Source organism: Micropterus salmoides, unplaced genomic scaffold (genome assembly GCF_014851395.1).
Source record: "Micropterus salmoides isolate LMB-PRFRI ecotype aquatic unplaced genomic scaffold, ASM1485139v1 Ms_hic_scaffold_1, whole genome shotgun sequence".
NCBI classification, from domain to species: domain Eukaryota; kingdom Metazoa; phylum Chordata; class Actinopteri; order Centrarchiformes; family Centrarchidae; genus Micropterus; species Micropterus salmoides.
Genome location: NW_024040040.1, coordinates 36,927,136 through 36,952,813, shown reverse-complemented (window position 1 = coordinate 36,952,813; position 25,678 = coordinate 36,927,136). Strand labels below are relative to the sequence as shown.

The 25,678-nt window shown below is 39.1% G+C and overlaps 1 protein-coding gene across 2 annotated transcripts in view; it reads right to left on the bottom strand.

Annotated features, from left to right (window-relative positions):
- ctnnd2a (catenin (cadherin-associated protein), delta 2a) overlaps positions 1-25,678 on the bottom strand; it is a 308,492-nt gene that overhangs the window by 143,842 nt on the left and 138,972 nt on the right. Inside the window, exons 4-10 of one of the 2 annotated variants that reach the window (XM_038726010.1) lie at positions 19,503-19,537; positions 18,592-18,693; positions 14,216-14,388; positions 8,573-8,627; positions 5,966-6,176; positions 5,485-5,602; positions 4,201-4,333 (exon numbers count right to left, since the gene is read on the bottom strand). In XM_038726010.1, the coding sequence (XP_038581938.1) occupies positions 4,201-4,333; positions 5,485-5,602; positions 5,966-6,176; positions 8,573-8,627; positions 14,216-14,388; positions 18,592-18,693; positions 19,503-19,537 (827 nt within the window). Of the gene's footprint in view, positions 1-4,200; positions 4,334-5,484; positions 5,603-5,965; positions 6,177-8,572; positions 8,628-14,215; positions 14,389-18,591; positions 18,697-19,502; positions 19,538-25,678 lie in introns of both variants that reach the window. The other variant, XM_038726002.1, reaches the window with a different exon arrangement.

Sequence of the window (25,678 nt, the reverse complement as noted above, 5' to 3'; positions counted from 1 at the left end):
TGAGGTAAGGAAAGGTTGTACCGAGGAACTGAACAGATGGATTTTAAGGAGGTATGGAAATGGAATGGGAAGGCGGTGATAAGAGCCACAGAGGATAAACTGGATATAAGATATACAGAGGATGTGAAAGAAAAAGGATAAAGAAATAACTAAGGTCAAATGAATGTGGCAGAACATGGATGGGTACCCAAAAGAGACAAGAGAAAAGAAAAGGTGTGGGAATGATGTTTGAAAGGTGGAAACAGTGATGACGAGAAGGAAGAAAAAGAGATGAAAACAGTCCTCTGTTTTTAGACCTGTCCGTAATCACACTGGACCTGTTTTTCTTTGGCTGGAGTGTTACAAAGCATCAAATGACAGACAGTACATTATTTATATAATGTAATACTGATGGTGTGTGTGTGTATGTTTGTTTGAGTGGTAGGGGAAGTGGTGAGTTAGAGATGCACCAAATCTGAACTAGAGAGAAAATGACATGAAAATAAAGAGGGACATGAATAGGGACACGTGAGATAGGAAGAAATAGGCAGATATCGAGACAGACAGAGAAAAAACAGAGAAAGAGCGAGATAGAGAGAGACGGATGCCTCCATATTTCTTTTTTTTAATCTCTGCAGAACACATTGCTGGTCGTCAGCTATAAAGTAATGAGATGTAGTGTCCCCCCCTCTTGCTCTGTGTTTGGCAGGAATCCCACAGACACAGGGCAAGGAAGACTTTGTCAGCAGGCATTTGTTCATTACACAGGAGAACAAATGTAAGGCCTCCTTCTGAAAACACAGAGACCAAAAATTTAAATTAGGAAAGAGAAGAAATGTAGGGGACTGGCGGATTATGAAGACTAGTCAGTAGGGCCTGGGTGACATGGTAGGAGATAAAGTGAAAAGATGTGCCAATACTATAAATATACACAGGCTTAGAAAGCTATGAGTGACTGAGAGAAAGAGAGATGGTCCAGCGGAGCCAATGTCGCATCATATCGCATTAGCTCTCGGTAGATGGCAAGTCGCGTGCCAAAGATTTTCCAAACAAATGAGGGGTGACGAGTGCAGTGCTTCGGTTCAAAGCTCCGTGAGTATCTACCATCAACTTAACACAGTCAAAACCCCACAACCTTTCAGATCAGATCAGAAATTGATGCATGTGAGGCACTCAGCCTCAAGGGCATAAAGTAGCATGTAGCTATGCTGTAGTTTTTGTTGCAGCTTAGGACTGGTGTCTATTTCTTGTCCTAATTTACCAATAAAGCAAGACTAGTCAATGAGAGTATCTTAAAGATGAATACGCAAACAGAAATACACAGCAGTAGTTTGTTATCCTAAACCTCCTTTATCGAAAAGTGTACGAGATAGGACGGTGCAAGCACCCTTTGGGATGAACAAGAGTCTGCCTGCACTTGCTGTACTATACTATGGAAAATGACAAAGCAGTGGTTTGCCTCATTATGCCTGTCTTGAGCATGACTGTGGCAAAAAGGCTATTGCGTTTCACACAGCTGTGTCCTCCTTTCGACAGCATGGTTAACTGACTGGCCTGTTTATCTCCCGTGCTAACGAAAAGGTAGGCTGCCTCCTGTCACACTCTGCTAGCCAGCAGTGGCCAGATAGAGAAGACAGGCAGAAAGTCGAAGCAAGAGTCAGAATAAGGGAGTGAGAATAAGAGCTAAAGAAGAAGGAGAGAAATTGAGCTTGATTGAAATTAGGTGAATTTAGAGAAAGAGGGAAAGAGACAGAGTTGGTTAGAATATGCATGAAGGAGTGCTAATTAGAATCACGGACACACCCATTAATGGCATGACTCATCCCAGCTCTCTCTCTTCCTACATCCCTTTCGTCTTTGATGTCTTGGTGAGTGGGTTTTATTTCTTTATTCATTTATTTTTTTGACTCACAAGGGCCCGCTCACGGAAGTACTGACCTCTTTCCTTCAAAGGGAGAGGGAACTTTAGGAAGAGAAGACAGAATGATGTAGAGAGAGAAAAAGAGCTGCCCTCCCATGATGTTACGTTCTGTAAATTATTTAAAAAGGTTAACAAAATGTAAAAAATAAAAAACTCTGATCCCTTAATGCCTCAATCCTGTTTGTATAGTAAAAAAGAAAGGAAAGTAAATATCCCCTATTCTTTGTTTTAGTGTGTAACCATGTACAGTACCTACTATAAATCTACCAGGAAAAGGTGGTATATCTGTCAAGTTAAGACTTAATATTAATGGTGATCATACAATGTTCTGGGCCAGTCAAATCAAAAATAGAACAGGCCATATATTTAAATATCCAAAGGATGACTGCTGTGCCTGAGGCTCCTATGTCAACCCCTAGTCAGTGTCAGTGCCAATGAAGCTCAATCTCTAAATATCAGCCCAATCAATTTTATTTACTGATAACTTAATTATCTCTATTTGGTAAAAGATCTAAGTCAGCAATTTTCTTCAGCTGGGTATTATGCTATTGTGCCACTAGGGCAATATTTAGACACAATGGACTGTATCACTCAGGCCCTTCATGTAGAAAGCACAGAGTGGAAATTTCTTTTTTAGGCGATTTCGTTTTTAGGCAGCTTAACTCCACTGTAGAGTAGGTGCTGCAGAGCTGTTAAGTACTGTACCCCTCCAAACAGGCCACTCAGAGGAACTCTACTCTGCTTTTTCCAGGAGGATATCACCTATTGTCGATAAGCAAACCTCTGACTAATAGATTCTACAAATAATTCTTGGTTGGTAGGATTTTGGAAATGTGGTGAATACCAGAAATTACAGTCAATTACAGTGAAATGTTTGAAAGTAAATATCTTGCATTTCCAGGATTGATAAGTTGCCATTTAATTGTTCTGATACAATCAACCACAGAGTGGTAGTCAAAGCTCATGAAAGCAAATTATGATAATCATATGACCCTAGTCTGCTAATTATAGTGACAGTCTGAGATCTCTCTTCCTTTGGGACTTATTCCTGCTCAGTCTTTTCCTCTTCATTTAAAGTCTTCAGGAGAGATGAAACCCCAGTCATTCCTTCAAGATCACAGTTATGCCTTCAGGGTAAAGCATGAAGGTCGTGTTCTCATCAATATAGCTCCACGTTTAATAGACTAATCAATTGAACTTACTCCAGAGCTTCAAAACACTGCCGCCTGGTTTAATCAATATAATCTTGTCAAATATTTCATTTATGTTAAAAAGTCAACCTGTAGGAAAGGACGCTGTAACAGAAGCACCAATTTGGCTTTCACCAGGATTAAGAGTCTATCTATTCACTGGCATACAAAAATGTTGAAGATCTTTACTATACTGAGCTCACTGGTACAATTGGTTCACAAAATGTCAAACAGTAGAAAACAAAAAAGAAGAAATACAGATCTTCATACATTTCCAAAAAAAACTCCAAAACCCCCGAAAAAAAGAACAAGTGACAAAAGAATTTGTCTGCAGTTGCATGAAGAGTAGTGGAGCTACTTCTCATGCATGCTCTAAAAGCAGAGGCCATTTATCTGAGGAAAGTGAAACGAAAGAAGAAGAAGGCTATCTAAAAACTACTTTTAGTCTGAATGGCACTTGTAATACAAGCCTTGAGAATGTAACGTCCTTGAAAGTGGGCTTGCCCTTGAAAGTGGTCTATCTACAATATTTAATTCAAACAGGCACAAACAGCCAACCTAAAATAAAATTTTACATTGCACCACTATGCACCATAAACCGTTTCTATAACACATTTTCAGTTTGACATTAAGCCAACTCAATTTTGTCAAGAGAGTCAAGAGAGAAAGCCATTAACTAGTCAATGCAACTGCAGGGGCAAATAAAAGTCTCTGTTAGCCTGAATGCTGCCTGTACTAAGACCACTGTCATTCTAACGCATTCAGCTCCCAGAGCAAATAGAACTTATTCAAAGACACAATTAGAATCAGTATCACTTTAATCTTCTTAAGACAGGTTTCTATCTGGTAGTCACAACATACCTGTTCATTAACTGCTCATAATTCACAAATGTAACAGCTGAACAACTGGTGCATTCATTTTGAAGATGCCTCTTGTGAAGTACGTACAAGTGCTGCGATATAGAGTTGGTAACCCAAACACATTGATTTGCTTATTAAAAGATTATGAGTATAGATCTAATGCTCTACAGAGTATGGGTACTAAATTCTCGTGGTGGAGTTACACACATTTGGGTTTATGTGTATGTGCATGAGTGTGTGAACTCCCACCTGCCAGACTACCAGGCCTCTGAAGAGTAGCAGTAGCGTAGAGCTCGTGGGGGATCTTGTACTGGTCAGAAGCGTGGTGAGCTGCCAGCCGTTTGGGAGACAGAGTGGCATAGCTCCCTATGCCTGAACTCATCTGCAAAAACAAGAGGTTATTTTCCCTTTCAAATATTGTAAGATTACAATGTATTGGTAGCCAAATATGTAACAGCTGACATGTCTGATATGTCTTGTTTTGTCTGGTTAGATATGAAGAGTTTTAACTGCATTTTACTTCAATTTATTTTGCCAACTTTGTGTCTAAATCCAAATGAGAAATGTAAAATGGGCATATAAATGGAAATTGGCACTATGTATAAACCATGTCCAAACCACTTAGAGTTAAGAATGTAATTTACACTGAGAACATCCATGCAAAAAATACAGTGTGAGATATTGGATATGAACATCCAACAAATGTACCTAAGAAACCAAGGTTTGGATAAGGTGCTATTTGAAAAGATTACACATTTGAAGAACTAAAACTGACTTTTATAGATTTCTGTTTGAAGATATGACTCAATCTATAATTGCTTTGGAGCTACACTATGGCATTCTTTGTCATGATTAAAGATCTGACAAAGTGGACAAGACTATAATCTTCCCTCTAACACCCAGCCGCTGGGAATCAATCAATAGTATGACTATATAACAATATCTCTAAACAGAATGGTTCAACTGTCACATTTCTGTTTAAAAAATACTAATACAGGGCATTTCCACTGTAAATACTGTACTCCTAAATATAATCTTTGTACTATTATGCTGCACATAATAGCCACAGTCATCACTTTCTAAATCCACAGTCTGTAGATAGATTGAAAAACAAATTGTAAATGTAAATGTGTGTTGGGTAAAATACATAAAATCCTCGAAACAATCTGATATCAAAATAATTATCAAACTAGGTCAGAATAATATTTAACAGAGTCTGGCCCCAGGAAAAATCAACATACTTTGATCACTATTTACACCACTGAAGAAGGGAGAAAGTTCTGTGTGCGCACAAGTTGAACCTTGATGTTCTCACAATCACATGTTAATACAATGTATTAACATGCACAAGTGTGAGAAATAATTCAGGTATTCAGCATTTTTTATACTGATTTCACAGACTTGGGGGTACAGAGTTTATAATCATGCATCAAGCATGCTTCACATAAAAAGGTTCATATTTAATACTATGTAAACACAAAATGTCACTGCATTTCCTTTCTACAGGTGTACACACTGTAACACTCCTTGTACCTGGTGAAGAGGGGACGATGATGAGCTGGCCCCTCCCCCTGCTGCTGTGGAGTTGGGCGGAGATGCGACCCTCAGGGGAGACCCGCCCCCTCCTGCTGTTGTCACAGCAACTGTGGTGCTGGAAGACAAATGGGCAAAGTGACATAATATGTCTACAAAATAATGACTTCAAATGATTAATTCCATTTCACATATAAAAACAATCATCAGGCTTCCTGTATCATGTGTTAAATTTGTATTTCATATTCACTGCATGATTGGAGGACAATTTTCCTTTTCCATTCTATTATAGTAATTTATTGTTTATTTATCTCTCCTCTCATACTGTCTGTAAAACCTATGAATGAAACTGATGTGTCAAATACAGTAATTCTTTCAAATGCCATCCTCTTTATCCACCGTCAGATATGACTGGGCTCTATTATACATTGGTATCAACAACAATACATCAAATCACATCACAGTCACTGTGGCTCTCTACCTGTATGACTTGGCCAGTCGATTAGCAGGAGAATGTTTGCTGGGAGAGGAGGAGGAGGAAGGCAGGCGCTGAGTGGTAGAGTACCCAGGTGTGTCGGAGGCTGATCCCAGGCGTTGGAGTTTACTTGGGGAACCAGATCCCGAGCCTCCTCCTCCAGACAGAGGGGAACTGACACGCTGGGCAGGTAAAGTGGAGCTGGAGTAGTAGATACCTGGAGAACAAGGGGAAGGAAAGAAAACTCAATAAACACGGGAAGCAAAAGAATGAGTAAGAATGTGGTGAGGCTGATGTCAATGATTTGGAGTACAGATACAGGCAGGTCATCTGGGAGCAAAACCCTGATATTCTTCAAGGGGTTGATTACAGGGAGAGGAAAATATGTAAAAAGCTCCAGGTTCGGGTCAGGGCAGATTAATAAAAGCATAAAATTGGTTCAACAACAAAGTCAAAATGCAAGGTTTAAATAAAAGTTCATTCAGTGGATAAGTACACAGGCTGCTACTATTTTTATGTAGCCTTTAGCCAGGTTGTAGTGGTCAATAACAGGGAGTATCATAGGTATTTTTTTTTTATTGTTTTGCATTTATAGTGTATAACTCCTGCACCACACAGCAGTTCAGAGTATCCGGCAATCTTTGAGTCTCTGGGTGGGTACCTAGAAGGGATACCGCCTAGAGACTCTACTTGGGAGATGAAAGAAAAAGCTGAAGGGGGATGATTGGGAGAAATGGCCTGCCCAATCTGAACCTAAGTGGTGCTTTGTTATTGAACTTCTGTTTAGTTCTAGTCATGGATTAGCCATAACAAATATGCTTGAGCATAGGGTTCAGGGATGGAAATTAACACCCGCCACCTGCTAAATGTGGGTGGATTTTCCGTTTGGCGGCTAAATGTTTGAAGGCTACCTGCCACATTGGCGGGTAAATGTATTCGGCTTGATATCGCCACGTAGTATCTATTTGACAGTAATTGTTTGTTGTGTGTCGCACTTAAACTGGTCCCAGATGTACCAAGGGATCTAAAATTGTGTAACACACTGATTAGGGGCGTTCATTGGTTGTTGTTTATGTTCAATTCACGTACTTGTATTTGATTGGCATAGATTTGTAAGGGGTGGGCTTTAGGGGATGGGGGAGCGTAGCCGCTTTCATACGGAGATCAACGCAGAAAGAAAATCTGCATATATCTCACATTCGTTTATTCATACTGAACAAAGGTTTGCAGCACTATCCCGCAAACATGTGTGCTTTCACATAGTGGTCTGGCTTTTACGGAACCAGTGGCATGTAAAAACACTGTTAGGTGTAACACACAGATTTCATTCTGTCTCTCTGTCTCGTCACTGTCACCAACTTCCCAGACTCAGAGGCGGATAAAATCGGACCCCCCTTTCCAGCTCCATACCTATCATACAGTGCAGCAAGCCGGCCTATTGGCGGAGTACCCCCGTGAAATACAGCTGCTAGTGTTAGGAGCTAATTACAAAAGTTGTACTTGGAGTGTTTTTAGCGTTTAGCTGGCAATCCATTAGCATAAAGTGGCGACATTTACGTTACCACCAAACCAACATAACAAAAAAACTAAGAGGAGGATGAAGCAGAACATAAAAAATAAAGTTGGCAGTCCAGTCTAGTGTCTGACACACGGTCAGATCTTCGAATGGCCCAGCTGTCCTCCCCAGAGATCAAGGAGTTTGATCCATAGGCTGTATAAATAAATGCTCCCACAAAAGTCTGAAGGGGAGGTTTAAGTTGAATGATAAAGCTTGATTAAGAGTGAGCAGTAATGAGATTTAAATTGAATCATTAATAGGCATCTTGTAAGTTTAGAAAACAATTTACTGTTATGTCTTAAATACATTTAATAGCAATAAAATAGTTTTGCTTCACATTTCACTCTGGCCTTTTTTTAAAGTTTGTATTCGACATAATACCTTATTATCTCAAAAAGTACTGAAACAAATGAATATGTGACACAAAAAAGCAATTTATTATTTTGGCCGGTAAAAAATACATTTGGCTGGTGGATTTTTTCATCTACCAGCCACATTGGCAGGTGAGCCAAAAAGTTAACTTCTACCCCTGATAGGGTGCTTCATAAGTGTCCTTTGGACCAGAACACCTTAGGCCAAAGTTTGATTATTGACTGCCCAGGTGTGGGTGGAGTTCAGGGGGTCTATGGAGACAGACTTTTGGTTGGCCTCGAGGAGTTCAGGGAAACGAAAGTTATGCTTGGCTTAGGCTGTATTTAGCAAGGGAGGAGAGCTGCTTATACTTACTGGGGTTATTGTTGAGCATTAGTAAGCACTTTGAGGAGCATATACATAACACAGCATCCAGAGACTGGAGGCAATATAGCTTGTTCATAAATTATGGAGGAGCAATACTACATGTGAGAAAACTATACATACTGCAGGCTCTAAACACATTCTACTGGTGGCAAGGTTTTGATTCCAATTCTCATGCATGTCTGTCAGTGTCTCCAAATGCCATCTTCATGTATCCACAGTGCTTCATGCTATGTCAGATTAATTTATGATGAAGAAAATGCATCTCCATGAAGAGAGACAGAGAAGAGTACAGAAGAGAAGGGGAGGTGAGTTCTTACCTGACCCTGCCCCAGTTTGTGATTGTTGCTGCTGGGCTGCACGACTAGATGTGACCTGAGGGCATGTGGGGGAACACAGAGCAAGTGAGGGAAGAAAAGCCATGACAGGGAAGGAGGGATGAATAGAGGGAGTGATCAGTGGGGGAGGGAGATGTTAGAAGGAGGGAAAGGGAGAAACAGTTGAAAAAATGGGATAAAAAAGAATATAGTAGTGGACATCAAAAACTTTAAGCACAATGAGTTCAGTCAAGCCTTTGAGGAGTCTCAAATGAACCTAGAACAGCTAGTAATGAAATCCCCTCAGAAAACATAGGGGTGATTCAAACAGACTCATAGAAGCAGATCATGAAGTTCTAGGAGCTGAGCTGACTGAAATCATTTCTCATAAAGTCTTGTTGCACCACCTACTCAAATTAGAGGGAAGGATTACAGTCCATAGTTTATTCATATCTTAATATCTATTATCTGCTGTCACATGAACCAAAATACCCACAAATACTTAATTGAATGAAACTGAAATTACAAATAATTGAATCTGTTATTATTATCAGTTAAAAGAGTAAATCACTCATACTTATTTTGTGTAGTAAAACAATCTTTGACTTTCAGACAAAGTCAGTCAGCAGTCTGTAAATTATAAGGATGGCAGCAGAAAAAAATGTTTCTGCTCACCCCCTGCCCTGCTACCTACAGCTTTGACTACAATGTACAGTTAATTCCTCAGAGAGAAAAAAAAGGCATGTCCCAGTGTGTGAGGCAAAGCTAGAGCATGAGAGCCTTTCTCCCACACATCACATCCTGGTCGATCCTAATATGTTCTCCTTAGCCTCCAGAGACTGTAGGGGGGAGCATATGCCAGTGCTCTACTGAGCCTCATATATATATATGTTGATTCTTAAAATTGGAAAGGTGATTCAGATATATTTTTTCTAGCCTGACATGGCTGCAGTTGTACAAGGCCACATTATGCATGCACACAGCCACTGAGTCACCTTGGAGCACCATTATCACTACATATACAGTTGCTACTCTCAGACAGTGAGAGAACTTAAAATACTCAAACCTTCTGTTTCTTAGAATTAAAGTTATTATTACCCACAATTATATTTACCAACTCATCAGTAGAGGCAAACACAATGAAAAGAAGTGGTCTGAACATCGACTTCTACAACATCTACACTGCTAGCGTGTTTTATTATTCATTCATTCATTCATTCATTATATTACAAAGACACACTTCAGCACACATCTATACACTTTACACACGCAATTTAAATGACCACAAAATCTGATCTTCCAGTAACCAGTGTCGCACAACATGCAAACACACTTGGACACACACATTAACAATCCGGAGTAAAGTTAGAAGGTGATGTTTGTACATAACAGTTTCCAGGTGTGAATATTTACAGCTGTACAACTGTGCAGAAAGATTGGTGGAACAACAGAGCATGCCTGCTCATTAAACATTCCCTGGATAAATATAGCAAGGCACACAGGCATACAATCTCCCATTATGTTCTCAGTGGCAGTCTCTGGTTATATTTTTCTGCTTTGAGTTGAGCCAAAGCACGTTTGCTGAAGACAACAGGCCTTAAGTTCCAGCACTGCTTTGTTTACAGAGGGGAAACTGATTTATCTCTGGCTGAGTGGATTAGCAGTGTCTTTCAAAAAAATCTGACATACAGTTTAGGCAGAGTAGCAGAGACAGGGAGACATAGATAAGGACTAAATTAATGGAAACCCGGTAAATTGAGGAACAGGTAAAATATACAGTAAGCTATGTTCTTGACTTAGTAAAATTCTGATAGTGTGTGTGTGTACATGTTCTTATATGCAGAAGTGCTTATGAAAGGGCACAGTATAGCATCCATCCTTGGGTTGCTAGATACAGTATACCCTGATCTCAACACACAAGAAGTTAGTCCTTGTGGAAGCTGTAACTTAACCTGGCTCATCTACAAAGGATGGGGTGAATTTTACTCAGCCCTGGATCAAAAATACTGCTACAGTCAAAATCTGTGGCCATGAAGTCAGAGATAAAAATGGATAAAATAACAGAAACTGGTTTAAATTCAGGTCCCTATTTAGTATCAGCTGTGGGTACACACCTTTATTATCACGTTCCTGAATAGCCCTGCAGCAGGAATAAACAGACAAATGAAACACAAATGGCTGTCTGATGGCAAAGTAAAGAGCTGAAATGATTTAAATATAGTGTACACTTGAACTGATAGAACTATCAACAGCAATCACAGTTGCTCTGCATATTCCTACCTGTCTGTCTCCTTTCAAGACAGACAGAAACCAAAAATGTTTATGTCTTTTATGATTCAATTCATCTCTGTTCTTCATGGTCTCTCTCTCTCTATTCTTATTCTTCCTCATTTTTGGCACCTGACTACTTTAACACTGTTCAGTGTAGAAACTTCATTCAAACTTCAAAATGTTCTGTCATTATCTGAATCACTTTAAGTATACAATGTACTAGTATAAAATGTACTAGTTTTAGGAATTTCCCCCCCATTCAAATGAATGAATGTAATGTTCAGATTTCGAGTGTGTGACATTACATGCAGTGAGGTTTAGCTGTTGAACTACGTGCATCATTTTTTCATCAAAACGTGTAATTTTTGTAATGTACCTATCTCAGAATTAGACGTTTGGCACTATGAGCCTCAAATCATCAATCAATGGGTCAGATGGAAGGCACACTTGTCACTATACTGTCCAACTGCCACATTGAGTCCAATTTTAACCAAGATCAGAAATATCAGAAGCAAAACAGAAAAAGGGACATTTTTAGCTTGCTTCATGTTTCCAATTTTTGACACCACAAACATTTTTTTTTACAGCAACACATTTATGATGCGAAAATCTAGTTGATCGAAATCACGCTCTTTAAGTAATAGGCTAGGGTTGTTTCCTCTTAGCTTAATCTCTATAAAATTAACTGCCTGTCCCAGGATTCACTAAGCACTTACCATCACCATGGCAAACCTGATGTTATCAAGATTTATGCCATATATGTAAATAACTTCACTCATGCTGCTGCTTCTCTAAAAAGTATAAATGCACCAATATCCAGAATTTTACTAGGGTTCTACCCTTTCTTATAGCTGCAACACTGTATACCTACAGCTTCACTGTAGTGAAAATCAATACAATTAGTTGCAGTCTTTAAAAATGCTTTTGAGCATTTTGGTATGGTGAGTGCACATGTAAAAGTGTTTTATGTATACAATGCCACTTGATCTGTTTGTTTGAATGCACATGGATAAAGGGTTTTTAGAGACGGAATTATTAAAAGTGCCTATAAACACCCAGAGAGAGAGATCTTAATCGGTATGTGAGCCACTATCCAGAACATTCTGCACCATAAAACTCTCCTATACAAGTCCCCTGTGTTAGTTTAGTAGGTTATGAAGCCAAGTGAGAGAGCTAAGGCTGATGAGATGCAGGCCACAAAACTGAGCTTAAGAACCCTATAATGGTTCATGTTACTTGACTGTGTTCAACACTGCAGGTGCACTATTGTCATCAAGATGCAAAGTGAGACAGAAATGGGCTTGGGTGGGTGAATGAATAAACAGATTGATGGGTGATTCACCAGGTAAATAAATGATGAGTACATATGAATTGTTTTCTGAGCTAACTAATAGAAAGAAAGCCTGAAACAGTGTGAGGGAGTGTACTTTCTCAGTCCCATTGTACGTCATCTTACAGTGCTGCTTCTTTTTTCCTCCAGTAAAACACTGGGATATTTGAGGTGCCATGTATCCATGCATTATTAAAGCAGGGCCTCTCAGGGTTATAAATACCCTACAGAAGAGCAGCAACATGCTAGACCTTTCTCACTCTCCCTGAAAGAGTCACTTGTGCAAACCTTAAACAACTCCACCCATGTACACACATGGTTGAAGGAGTGCATAAAAAGCACCAACAAAAACATGCATGTAATGCACATGCATGCAAGTTGCACCTGCCTATCTAGCAGCGCTGGCTTGCATAAAGCTATTCATGAGCAACAAGCCCTGCTGACAACACTGGCCCCATTACACTGACAAGCCAAAAACATCAGAGAGAAGGATGCACACTCATGCTCAAATAGACAGAGATGGTGAGCAGAGAGGACAGGGAAGGAAGAAGGGAGAAAGAAAAGAGGACAGGAATACTGCAATACAAGGAAAACAGAGGACAAGAAATATTATAGAATTCAGAATACAGACAGAATAAAAACTCCTTTTGCCTTATCTGTCCATCCATCTCTATGCATGTCTATCTGTTTTTCTATGTTTCTGTCTTTGCCCCTGTATTTCTTATTTATTAAGGGAAGTAATGAGAGTTTTCTCTGAAACCAGCTTTGGTGCAACTATAAGGGAAAAGAATGAATGTCTTTAGAAAGACAGATATCACATCCTTCAGCTTTCTCTTTCAGAATACACACATACATGAGCAAACAAACTCACATAAACATACATATTTGCACACACACACACACACACACACACACACACACACACACACACACACACACACACACACACACACACAACAAATGAGAAAGTAACACAACACAAGACAAACACCCATTCATTTTACATATGGAAACCTTACTGAAAACATGTGCAGGTATTTGCAACAATGCATAAAATATATTCTCAAAGAGCTGTGACCCTCATTAAATACGTGTTTGGTTTATAGTTATAGACCTAAAATATTATCTCCTACTTTCAATCAATCTTTCACAAATGGAACACTTGAAATATACTACTGATTTAGTAGGCTGGGTGTCTGCTGAGAAAGTGCGTGTGTGTGTGTGTGTGTTACCACTGATATGAGAAGGACAATAATAATGAAAATAATTGGCTCCTGTAGGCTGGTGAATCATCATCAAACTGCTATGATTAATATGGGACTTTGTCTCTAGCTTTATTTCTCAAGTCCTTATAAACAAGACACTCTGTGAGATTTCCCTGTGTGCATTTAATCATCTCCTCTTTGTGGTCTATGAACATCTGATTACCTGTCTCCTTCTGAACAGCTTTAAGGAATTTGTCTGACCCTGTATCTCACCTCCTCACAAATACAGAAAAATGCAAAGGATTGCTTGAAAACCCAGTTGTAGTCACTGGACTAAACCACTTCAGCACGGAAAATAAAATGGGATTCTGTATAAGTATGTACTTAGACTGATCAACTAGCCTCAGCTGTGATGTTAAACAAATTCATATTCGGTGAGAGCACTGAGAGTCAGAGTTACATGTGGCTGGGGAAGCGCTATGCACAATAGTGCATGAAGAAATGGGGTACAGGAAGAAGAAAGGCGATGTTCCCTCAGTCTGCTAAAGAAAATCGGAGGAACAAGGCGTCTGAAAATCAGCATACGGTATATCTCGAAACTACTCTGGTCCTCAAAGGTCTGCATGCCGTCAATGAGCAAAAGTACAAGGCCGTTGTTAACTATGGACAACTCACTTTAGGTGAGTTACATTCAGTCAAAAATCTATTATACAAGTTTTCAGATAACACACACACAAGTTTACATTTACGGCTGGCGTTAGAATTTTCGTCTATCTTTTTTATCATAATCAACACTTTTCCTCATCCTCATTATCGTCTGTGTGCAGCAGTATTTCCTACCTGGTTGTAGCTGTGAACGGCTCCTCCAACCTGCCCGCTGCGCTGAGGAGTTGCTGCGGAGATGCTGTCGCTAAGGGCGAGGGTCTGGTTGCTATGGTAGCTGGCAGAGTACTGGAGCGAAGCCTCCGGGGTGGAGTTGAGCTGCAAGGAACTCTGGGAAAGAAGAGCCGGTCCTACAGATAGAGACAGGAGTGGTGTATGGTTGGGTGGGCGGTGGGGATTGATTTGAGTTTGTGTTTGGATGTATGTGTGTGTGTGTGTGTGTGTGTGTGTGTGCATATAAGGAGAGTGTGAGAGAGTGAGGAGAGAGAGATTAAGAGTGAGAAAGAGAGGGGGTGTGAAGGGGAAAGATAGAGAGGCGAAGAGTGAAATGGGGAAGAGAGAGAGAGCAGCAATTTAGAGCAGATAGTGCAGCAGTGCAGCACTCCGTGAGTTGGAGATGGCATACATAATTTATTAGCAGAGGGAAAGAGAAACAGAGGAACAGAGAGAATGGGAGGAGGAGGAGGAGCAGGGAGATGAAGAGGATGGGAGGAGGAGGGCTGAAAAGAAGAAAGTTGTAATAGATGGAACACCTAATAACTTGATTTGTTACCTCCCTAAACATGTTACTTTACTTTACTTCATTGACTAGAGCAAGGCTTCACTTGACCCCTTGTGTAAGATATAAGGATGTTCTGGTTTGGAATGAATCATTAAACATTGCTTTATTTCTGTTGTTGTTTAGTATGCTTTGCAGGATATTGGAATCTTCACATACCCCAACAGCTGGCGTACACTCAATTCACCTTGTTGTTGTTGTTAACATAGAGGACTATATGGACCAAATCTACACTACTCAACAATGCGTATGGCTCTAACAACGTGCGTGTGCATGCACACACACACACACATGACAACCTCAACCCGCAGTTTAGAAGCAGCAGCATCCCTACCACCTGACACAGTCACTGCTGTGGCATCAAATAATAATCCTCTCTCTCCCATTCCCATGCTGCACACATAAAGCTTATATTGATAGGGGAAATGAACATCATAAAGCAGTTTTTAAGATGAACTATCTTCTAAACTGTGTGTGGAGGGATGAGGTGAACCAAAGGGCAGTTTTACCATCCACTCAACAGTCAGAGGAGTTTGTGAGAGTGGTTATATACGTTATCTGTATGTGTGTTTATATATGTAGGTGTTCCTGAAGAACAGTTTGGACTGTTCACTTGTCAGTCTATAAATACTTCATTAAATTGCTAATTTTACTCTCTCTCCCTCCTGTATACAAAGTTCAAGTCACGTTGTGAGAGGAAGCCAAAACTAGGACAGCTCTCTCTTTTTTTTTATCTTACTTTGCCAATTTTAAATTTCTAAATATTGTGAATATGTCCTTATAACGTCTACAATAAGTGTCTTCCCCGGAGCTCACTGGCATGTTGGTTTCTTTTTTCACCCAAAATAACAAAGGCCCCTTATTATTATTCTCCCATATCTATTTGCTTGCTCTCACTGTCTCTCTCCTTTGCTTTCTCTCTTCCCGCAGAACTTCTTTCTCCCTGTGAGTCTGTGCGCTGTGAACCAAGATCAATCCTCTGCTTCTTGCCTTCACAAAAGACTTGTCTTTTCTCATCTCGATTCATCCCTTACTTTTTATGAATTATTAAACAGCACTCAGTGTTACGCAGACTGAGTGGGAGCTCCCAAACTCATCATCACTAAGCCTTGGTGTTTGTTACATTGAGTGTCCTGTGTGATAAAAACAGTATATGTTTGTTTCAGTGTTCATACGTGTGACATAAAGTATGTTTGTGCTGGATGGTCAGATAGGAAAGTCATTAGGGTGGTTGACAGAAAAATAGTAAGTGCATTTAAGAGTGTGTGTAATGTGTTTGTGTATGCATGATAGGTTTACATGTGCTCTGTGTGTGTATACTGTTATTGTGTATGATTATGTGTAATGAGTGAGAGGTTGAAATGAAAAACGCCTTTCATGTCTCTATCCAGTTTCATAGAGTCTCTGTTCTCACATGGAAAATATGAATTTTTCAGCAGCTCAGTCAACTCTATGACATGTCTCCACACACACATCTCACACAAACACATGAGGGTAATACCTTTTTAAAAAGGTTGGTTTTAAGATAGCACAATAAACCAAAGCCCAGCTTTTAGAAGTAAGTTTAATTTCATGACATTAACTTTTTTTTGTTGGTTTTATTTAGTTTTTCTGAACACAAACAAACACAAATGTTTGTGTGGCTCTGTTGTGACACCTTACCAACTGCAGTATCAGCTGAAAGCAAAAAGCCTTACTGTTTTGTGCCACCTTTCACTGAAGACAGCAACATGTCACTATTCTATGTATTTAGCGCTAAGCTATTTGCAGGAAAACAGACACACATACGCATACACACACACACACACACACACACACACACACACAAATATATGCTGAATTTATCTGCACCCACACATTGTGATGCTTTTGGTAGAAGCCCATTTGCAAAATGGGGAAAATAACGCTGGGTATGGAGCACCCACAATAACAGTGCTCACAATGAGAGTGGCATCTATTTGGACTCTATTTGGATAAAGCAGGAGTGAAGGGGACTCAGGAATTTCCTACAAACAAGATAAGAATCAAATTATCTGACATGTCTCCCCACTGTTCTACATGTGCTTTAACATGCAACTGTTTCTTATCAAAGGAGACCAGCAACAGCAATTGTGATGTAAATAATAATAATAATAATAATAATAATAATAATCTTTATTTGTAGAGCACTTTTCAAAAACAAGTTACAAAGTGCTTTAACAAGTGTAAAGACAATAATACCCAAGAGACAATAATACAAAAACAATACAAGATAAAAGCATGAAAACATTCAAAAGTCTAAAATACACGTTTAAGATAAATATAAAATTAGTAAAATACAACAAAATAAAAGGGATAAAATAAAGTCAAATAAGATCGGGAAAGGCTCTCCTATAAAAGTATGTTTTAAGAAGGGACTTAAAAGAGTTCACTGACTCAGCTGACCTGATTTCCAAACCAGCTCTCTAACTTCTATCCTGCCCATCTTTTTGTGCTATCCTACATACACAACTGTACGCACTGCATAAGCAGATGCATGTGCAATTCAGTACCTATGTGTTTGCATGTGCATGCACACGTATTACATAGATGCTCCACACTGGCCAGCCCATTAAACTTATGGTATAATATGGGTTAGTAAGTAAACTCTTGACGTAGAAATGCACTTGAGTACCATGTACAGTGTGAGTTCGTAAAATGCCATCCATTACAGCAATATCAACTATAAAAAAGGTCAGCAGACAATAAGTGAAATGGGAATGTAGTGATCCAAAACCAATGACCTGCAAAGAAAATGCCAAGCACATTTAGCAGGGCCTCGTACACAGTCCACTTCTCAATCAGTTAGAATTCATTTATCAGAATACAAGGCCTGCAGGATTGTGTGTTTGTCTATTTATGTGTTGTCTGCCTGGATGTTATCTGCCTCTCTCCACATCAAAAGGGCAATGACATTTCTATCTGCTCATAGAAGAACTTTTGTAGTCAGCTGCATTTATTAATCAACAACGCCAACATTTCAGTGCCAAACTACAGCTGAATTCCTGTCCAGAGAGACAATACTTTTCTCTAACTTTTTGTGTATAAAGAATATATTCACATTATAAAATAACCTTACTTTATCTAACCATATATTTATTGTCTAATCAGGAATAACATTCTCCCTCGACTCAAATTGCTTACTGTAAGTAGAAATTAAATCTAAGTGAGACAAAATTGCTGCACTTAGGCCAGATTTCTAATGACCTAAGGGACCATTAAGAGTACATTTTCAAAATAATTACCAAAGAATACACACCATAATCCTTTGTTATTTAAACTAACCACAGATTATTAAGATTGCCTGGATATTCTTCTCCCTAGTCTTTTTAAGGAGTGACTGTGCATGACTGTGTAATATAAATTAAATTGATATTCTTTTTGAAGCAGTAACAGGTATGTTTACACTTGCAGAAGTGCCTGCTAGACTTAAGCAGACCTTGATTTTGATCTATCAAGTGTTAACAAAGTTCTGAAAACAACTAATTTCCTGTCTACAAATGAAATCCTTCAACACCATATGTCAATAAACATAACAATTAGATACGCAAATGAAATTAGGTTTGCATGCTCAGTTTATGATCATAAACTGAAACTGTGTTTTGTGTAGGTGGCAGTTCTGCTTTTGTCTGACTCAAGTCAAAACTATGAAATGGACTGAAATAATTGGAATTTAAATAGACACTTTTTATTATTATTATCCTCCTTGCCCTACTCAAAGTTCCACACGCACAACGATGCAAACAAGTACACTTACGTTCTCCACTGTCAAGTATTCCTGATTCCTGGAGGGAACGAATGCAGGAATCCACCAACTCCAAACCTGTGGTCAACTCATCCTCAATATCCTTTTGTCCATCTGCTGTGAAGGAGAAAAGAGGATGAGAGACACAGAAAGACAAAGACGAGGAGAGAGGAAAGGGAAAGGGAGCGAGGGAAGGAGGCAGAGTGAGGAATGAGATCTTTCCTGGCTGTTACCTCGATCGTCTCCTCTCACAGTCCGTAAAACCCTACACATTACGACTTGGTTCTGAGCTGTAGGACATTTTGATTATATGCTGGAAAGGACCCTGACAAGTCTGCCCTGGGAGATGCCTGACTGGAAATGAAGTTGTTGAAAAAGTGGTAGTCGATTATATCTGAAGTGTGTCTGTAAGTACATTTGGGAATCAGTGTGTAAGAGATGATTAAGAAAAACAGGCAGTGGTCTTTACACATGCAGATTAACATTGATCGACAAAACCAACAGTGGCCTTGGTCTGGCACCACTGAGACATTCTGTGTTTTTGAGTGTGTGACCCTGCATGAGAGTGTGTGCATCTGTGTGTGTTTGCAGTCATGTTTTAATCCATCAGGTATGTGGGTGGGTGCCCATACATTACTGGGCTGCAGGTATAAATTCCAAATGTCCCTTGACACACAATTTTCCAAGTATGTCAATCAAACACCAGGCAGAACAGGCCTTGTTGGTGTCAGCGCAATAAAACTAATCCTTCAACTCAAGATGTGTTGCAAACATAGAACCCTAAAGTGTTTTGAGTTTAAAAAACCTTCAAAAGCAGCAATGACAAAGTTTGAGGAGTCAGTTCATGCAACAATACCATTACATGCATGGCTGAGCAGTACAGGTGTGTGTGTGTGTGTACAAACAGCAGTGGTGAACCTTACCTTGAGCATTCCAGCGAAATTGCTCATCTGTGGAACTGCAAAAGAAAGATATAGTTAATAATAAGAATAGTAAAAAGAAAACAACAATAACACACAAGGAAGTTGCAGAATAGCAACAGTGTTTTGAAATGAAAGGTAGATTAGAACTTCCATAGCGCTTTACGAAATATGAGGAAAAATAAAATATATTAAACAGAGGATAAAAAAAGGACACATGAATAAGTCACTTTAATATTCATATGAACAGCAGATATTCAGTCACCACCTTGAACTCATTGTTCATTTGCACTGAATGGAGAGTGTCATTCCAAAATGAGACATTCACAGTGTTCAATGCCTGTATTTTATTATTTGTAAAATATATAAAGTACTTAAAGCAACTGCCAAATGCCTAAATTTCTTCTGTATTAAGTACAAGTACAAGTCAGCCATTTACAAAATTGTACTGTACAAAACTGAAAACATTTTACAGAATGAGGTCTAGTGTGCTCAGGTATCAGTCCTTTTATTCTTAAATCTATAAATTTGTAGATACATGCACAACTATACGTGGACACGCACGTATTCATGTATACACAGATACACGCAAACAAGACTTCTTTTCCATTCTTTTGATGACTGTCAATTGATCTGTGATTGATGGGGGGTTGAACATAGAGAAAAAGACAAAGCGAGGTAGAAGGAAACAGACAGGCAGAAAGAGAAAGTTAGAGACGAGTATTGAGCCGCCTGCTGAGTGATCAATGCAGACAAGGACAGACTAACTGATACATATAGACTCTTTCATCTGACTTCATCTACACCATTAAACTGGCTGTCTGGGTTAGTGGGCTTGTGTCTGCGTTTGTCCCATTTAGACTGTTTGGTATTCCACAAGCCCAACTTTCTAATTGCATGTCTGTCAGTGTGTGTGCATGCGCACCCTTGGCGTCATTGTACAATGTGTGTCTAAAGTGCTTGAGTGCCTTCTTGTTTGTATGAGTCTGTTGTGGTATATGAGAATGAGTGAATACATTTACATGTGTTTATCTGTCTGTGTTTGTCTGGTTGGCTGGGACGGCAATGGTCTTCAATAGATGTATAGATGGACATAGCTTTCATAGATTGATTTCACTGGTTGAAAGTTCTGATTTTAAACACAGTAGCCTATTTCTGGACCAACAGTGTCTTGTAAAGCATGCAATGGATAATTCCATAATAGCAATAGAGCCAGGCAATGGGAGAGGATATAAAGGAAAAGACAATCTTCGCTATGTGGCAATATGGTTACGGTAAACAACCTAGCCATTTAGACATCTTGAATAAATGACAAAAAAAGAACACTTGTTATTTATTAGTTTGTTACTTTTACTTGAAACTAATAGTTTTTGTTTAGTGAATTTCTAACATCAGCCAGCCTGTTATACTTTACTACTGTCTTTGCAGAACCAAAGGACCTGTGCCGCTGACAGGACAGCTGGTTCTGAATCGTGACGACCAAACCAGAGGTTGGAATTGGTGTGGGTTGAATGGATGGACGCTTCAGTAATGCTTACGAGCTGCTGACATCTCTCTTCTGGTGTAAATGTGTAAATGTGGTTCAAACCAAACCATGACCATCTGTAACCTAAATGTATCAATTTAATTAGTAAAGCTTACTGAAACCATTACAGAGCCCAAAGAGTAACAGGGCGCATTGCTTTTGAAGGCAATCTGAGGGCTACACATTTTTCATTTATTTTACACATTAACAGCAACTGTTTAGTATGAAGATTACAGTAAATGTGAACTGTTGTGACATAAGACAGTTGGGAATGTTTGCCCTGTGTGTTTTCTTTCTCTCTGCTGCATATTATTGAACTGGCATTTTGGATGCACCATTCAAAGACCTAATGCACCGATCTAATGACCAAAATGAGGTCACAAAGTGATTCCATATGTGGTTTGAGATGTAAATAAAAAGAAAGACTGCAGCTTTCTACTTTGTTATCTATCCTATCAAACACTCAATATTAAAGTTTAGACTCTAGTCAGTAGTTTTCTTTGTGTCACATTTTTGACTGCATCTGCAAGATTTCTGCTTATTTTGCCCTCTAGATGCAGCTTCTCCTTCATTTTGTTTTGGTTGAAAGTAATTATTATGTAACTGCTAATCACTGTGATGCATTAGTGCAGAACTAAGGGAAGAGTATGAATGCAGTGAAGGTCAGATCAGTTATGAATTACCAAAGCAAAAATTTAATCACCTAATCGTCAAATTACAGCAATGTGGGAGAAAAGGCTCAATGGGTAAATCCACTTGAATTAAGCAAATGGTTATATAGTACTTTTGCTTTTTTAGAATACTGTAACTGTTTTAAAGACTAATAATTTTTACATGCACATTTACAATTTAATCTATTCAGCTGGACACCCACATAAACAGTATTACTTTATTAGCACTCTGCATGTTTCCTTTTATTTCAGTGATTTTGGAATACTTTGTTGAAATAAGTCATTGTAGAATTTGTGTAATAAAGCTAACAGCTCAATGGCCACACTTACTGATGTGTCCATGTTGCATTTTCCTGTTTGTTATGAAGCGACTACATTCAAATGTACACTGTTTAAACTTAACAGTTACTCTCCATCTGGGACTAACTTTGACTGATTTAAGTATGAGTAAACTGGAATCAAAAATGTAAAGACTTTAGGAGTTTGAAGTTTACTAGGCTGATGATACACTGCCATTGTTGGAGCTGCAATAGCTGAAGGATAGATATGCATAGTTGTGACCAAAAGGTAATTGGTTCAAATGCTTAGACAAACAGGGAAAATTAAAATAAGACAATTAATCCCCAGCTGCTTCTCAGTGGTGAATATTAAAAATGTGGCTGCACTATGTTTCTTCTTTTTGTGGATGTGTCTGTCTGAATATGAATTAGGATTACGCTCAGCAAATCTTTCCATGACAAAAAAGGTTATAATAAATACTCGTAAGGCTGATCAGTGCTTTTCTGCTGTGGGACAGCAAGTTCCCTACCATGGGTCAGTCATGGTTCCTCTATAAATACCTCTATAGAAAGGGCATGGTACCGTTTGATTCCAGTTTGCATTCAGAACTATGCTTTTGATTCTTGTTATATGAGTAATAAAAAGTGCCAAAATGTGTCAGTAGCATCAAACCACCTTGCTCTACATGTGATTTAAGATGTTAGGTTTTGCACGCAGATTCTGGGACAGTATTACTACAACTGAGAAATTCAGAATGCTGCAGAAAATACTTCATTTGTCAGATAGACTCTGGATTTGGAAACACGTCTAGTCTTTGGCCACATTTTCACTGGCATTGGGCACAAACACAAACACACCAACAAAGACACCCACAAAGGGGAATGATAACCAGGTGGTGGAAGAACTGTGATTTCATATGCCTACAGGAAATACAACAGGGTAACAACAGTAACCATTGTGACACTGTGTTAAAGTGTTCTTGATTATAGATAGAAACAGAGATATGTGAGAGAGAAAACTTTGCACGAGACACCCAAGAGAGTTGATAGACAGGAGAATACGATTTAATACACAGAGCATTATTCCACAACTTTGCACACACTCGCCTGCAATGCCACAACGCTGGCGAGGCAGTGACTCTCTTAACAGTGAGCCTGTGCTAAAGAGAAATTTAAATTCACTACTCCACTCTATACCGCCAAACAGCTTAAATCAATAGACAGCGTCCTCTACCGTTCCCAATGAAATCCACAAGCACGCATACCCCCACACTCTTTTTAGCATTCACAAGCTGAATTCAATTCACAGAAAAGTAAGATACAGTAGAGAGTAATAATGTGTTTGTTTGTACATACATGCATGTGCATTTCCACTTAAAACTGTGTAAAGTGCAGTACAAATTTTGTACTGGAGATATTTTGCTACAAATGTGTATAAAAGCGAGAAATATATATATATAAAAAGTTAAACATGTTGTTAATGTGTTCAAGGAATATGTAGCCATCCAGACAGGAATCCCAGCAGCCACATCCTTCATAAGTCATTAGTCCTCGGCGTGGAGAGCATTCCCCTAAAAGAGTTACTCACTGCCACACAAGGTTCTGCTCAAATCCTCCAGCTGCCTCCCTTCACAGATAGTAGCACTTAAGAACACTTGCCTGTCCTGATAAGGCTGTCAGTGTGGATGTGTATTTACGCTCCACACACATTCTACAGGTAAGGCGTTCAGCTGCAAGTTCTGCACACACACACGCACACACGCACACACGCACACACACTTACATAAAGTATGTGCACAAACACTTCCATACATATGCAACAACACAGATACGCAGATAAAAAACAAAAATTGTGAAAGTGCTTTACATCTTTGATAATTGCTATCCTGTTGAGTTGGGAAAGAGGATTAAAAGGCAGGCTTGGCGTGCAGTCCAGGGCTATTTTATTATTACCAGCGTTTAAACAGGAGCCTAATAGACCATAAAGCCCTGTCTGACGTTTACTAATGACTCAATACCTCAGCAAGAAGTTGCCCTAAACACATCCTGGCTTTCTGAAAACTTTTATTGGTGAACAAGTAATGTCAATTAATTTAAATTTCCAGCAATTCCCAAGGATAAGATAGGTATGAAAGAACTGTGATCCTTTTGACAGAAACTGACAATGGGCCTGCAACAACATTCTAATTTAACCCTGAATGCATTTACAATTATATAACAAAATGATATATTTGTGTTTTTGTTTGCTTTCAAGCTGATGCTTAAGTAAGTGGAGAGCCTTCTTGTTTGTGGAGATATTTCTCAATAGAACACAGAATAGATATACATTCAGGTATGATATAGGCAAATTAGCGACAACAGGCATAAACGAGAAACCAGTGCTTGCAAAAGGTTCCTAGGTACCTATCGATAATGCACAAACTGGCAATGGGGGAAAACATGCGCTATCTTGGCAGCAGTCTGAAGGGAAGAGAAATGGAAAAGCAACACAGAGATTGCCCCAGTTTTCACTTTCACAGTCAAACTTTCACACATAGCCTAGTGGTTTTAAGGTTGGAGAGGCTGTCAATATGAACATGAAGAATAAGTAAGAAGTCAGAGAAGAAGGAGCTGAAACAGTGATTGTTGATCTACACGATCTCCTCCTTCATTCATCTATGAGTGCAACGAGGTCAGACTGCGCTGTAGCACAGCTGGGAGCTGAGAGGTGATTCACTGTCTTGTTCAAGGAGAGCTGAACAAGTAGGATGGATTGCTACGGTCATGGCAGCTTGAACCACAGTTCTTCAGCGAAGGGGTGATCCCCCTGCTAAATGCACCAACCTGTTTTCCAACCATTGTAAAATGTCAATTGTCAGAGTGACTGCAGTTCATCGGGGTTGAAATAAACCTGAATGACAGAGAACTATTCAAGCCAAACAAGGGGGAAATGGTCATTACCCAGCAGTCCAGTCTATTTAATAGGCCCTTTTCATTAAGCTATAAACCTACTAATTAGTTGGGAATGAGGTCCAGTGATTGTATCTCCCCCTTTAAATATGTCTTTTCAGATCAAGGAAGGCTTGTTAGTACGAATGAAGTGTTGATGTGCTTCCTTCATTGGTAAATGTTACATGTGTAGTGAAGAACAGCACCAATAAACTAGTGCACTTTCCCCCTGTTGCATTTAGATGAATACAGCTAAAAACTGCATTCTCTTACACAGGACAGGTATAAACATACCAGAGAGTACCCAGAGAGCCTTTATTTGTAGATTCCTTAAACAGCTGTGCAATTGTTCAATTCCATTTCTTTTCAATAGATGGTGATTTATAGATTACAAACTAAGTATTTGTGGACAAGACAAGAGCCAAATCATTACATCCTTCATCTATTAGTATATTGACAAATTGAAATTTGAAAAGTGTTTGAAATTCTGCTGATATACTCATGTTTAACAACTAAATTTGAGGAGACATGTCACTTTTAAAGGACTTTTAAAGCATGCAGACATATGGGAACTGCACATGGGATGAATAATTATTCAACATACCAGCATTACAGTTTTTTGTGAAGTGAATGAAAAAAGCATAACAGTTTGTGCTTTGATTGGCAAAAATGATTTATCCATGCTGAAAAGAAAATAACCTTGATACTCAATATATTGGCATCGCAATCCCCTCTCATTTATCACAGGTTCACACAAGAACTTGAGTTACACAGTTT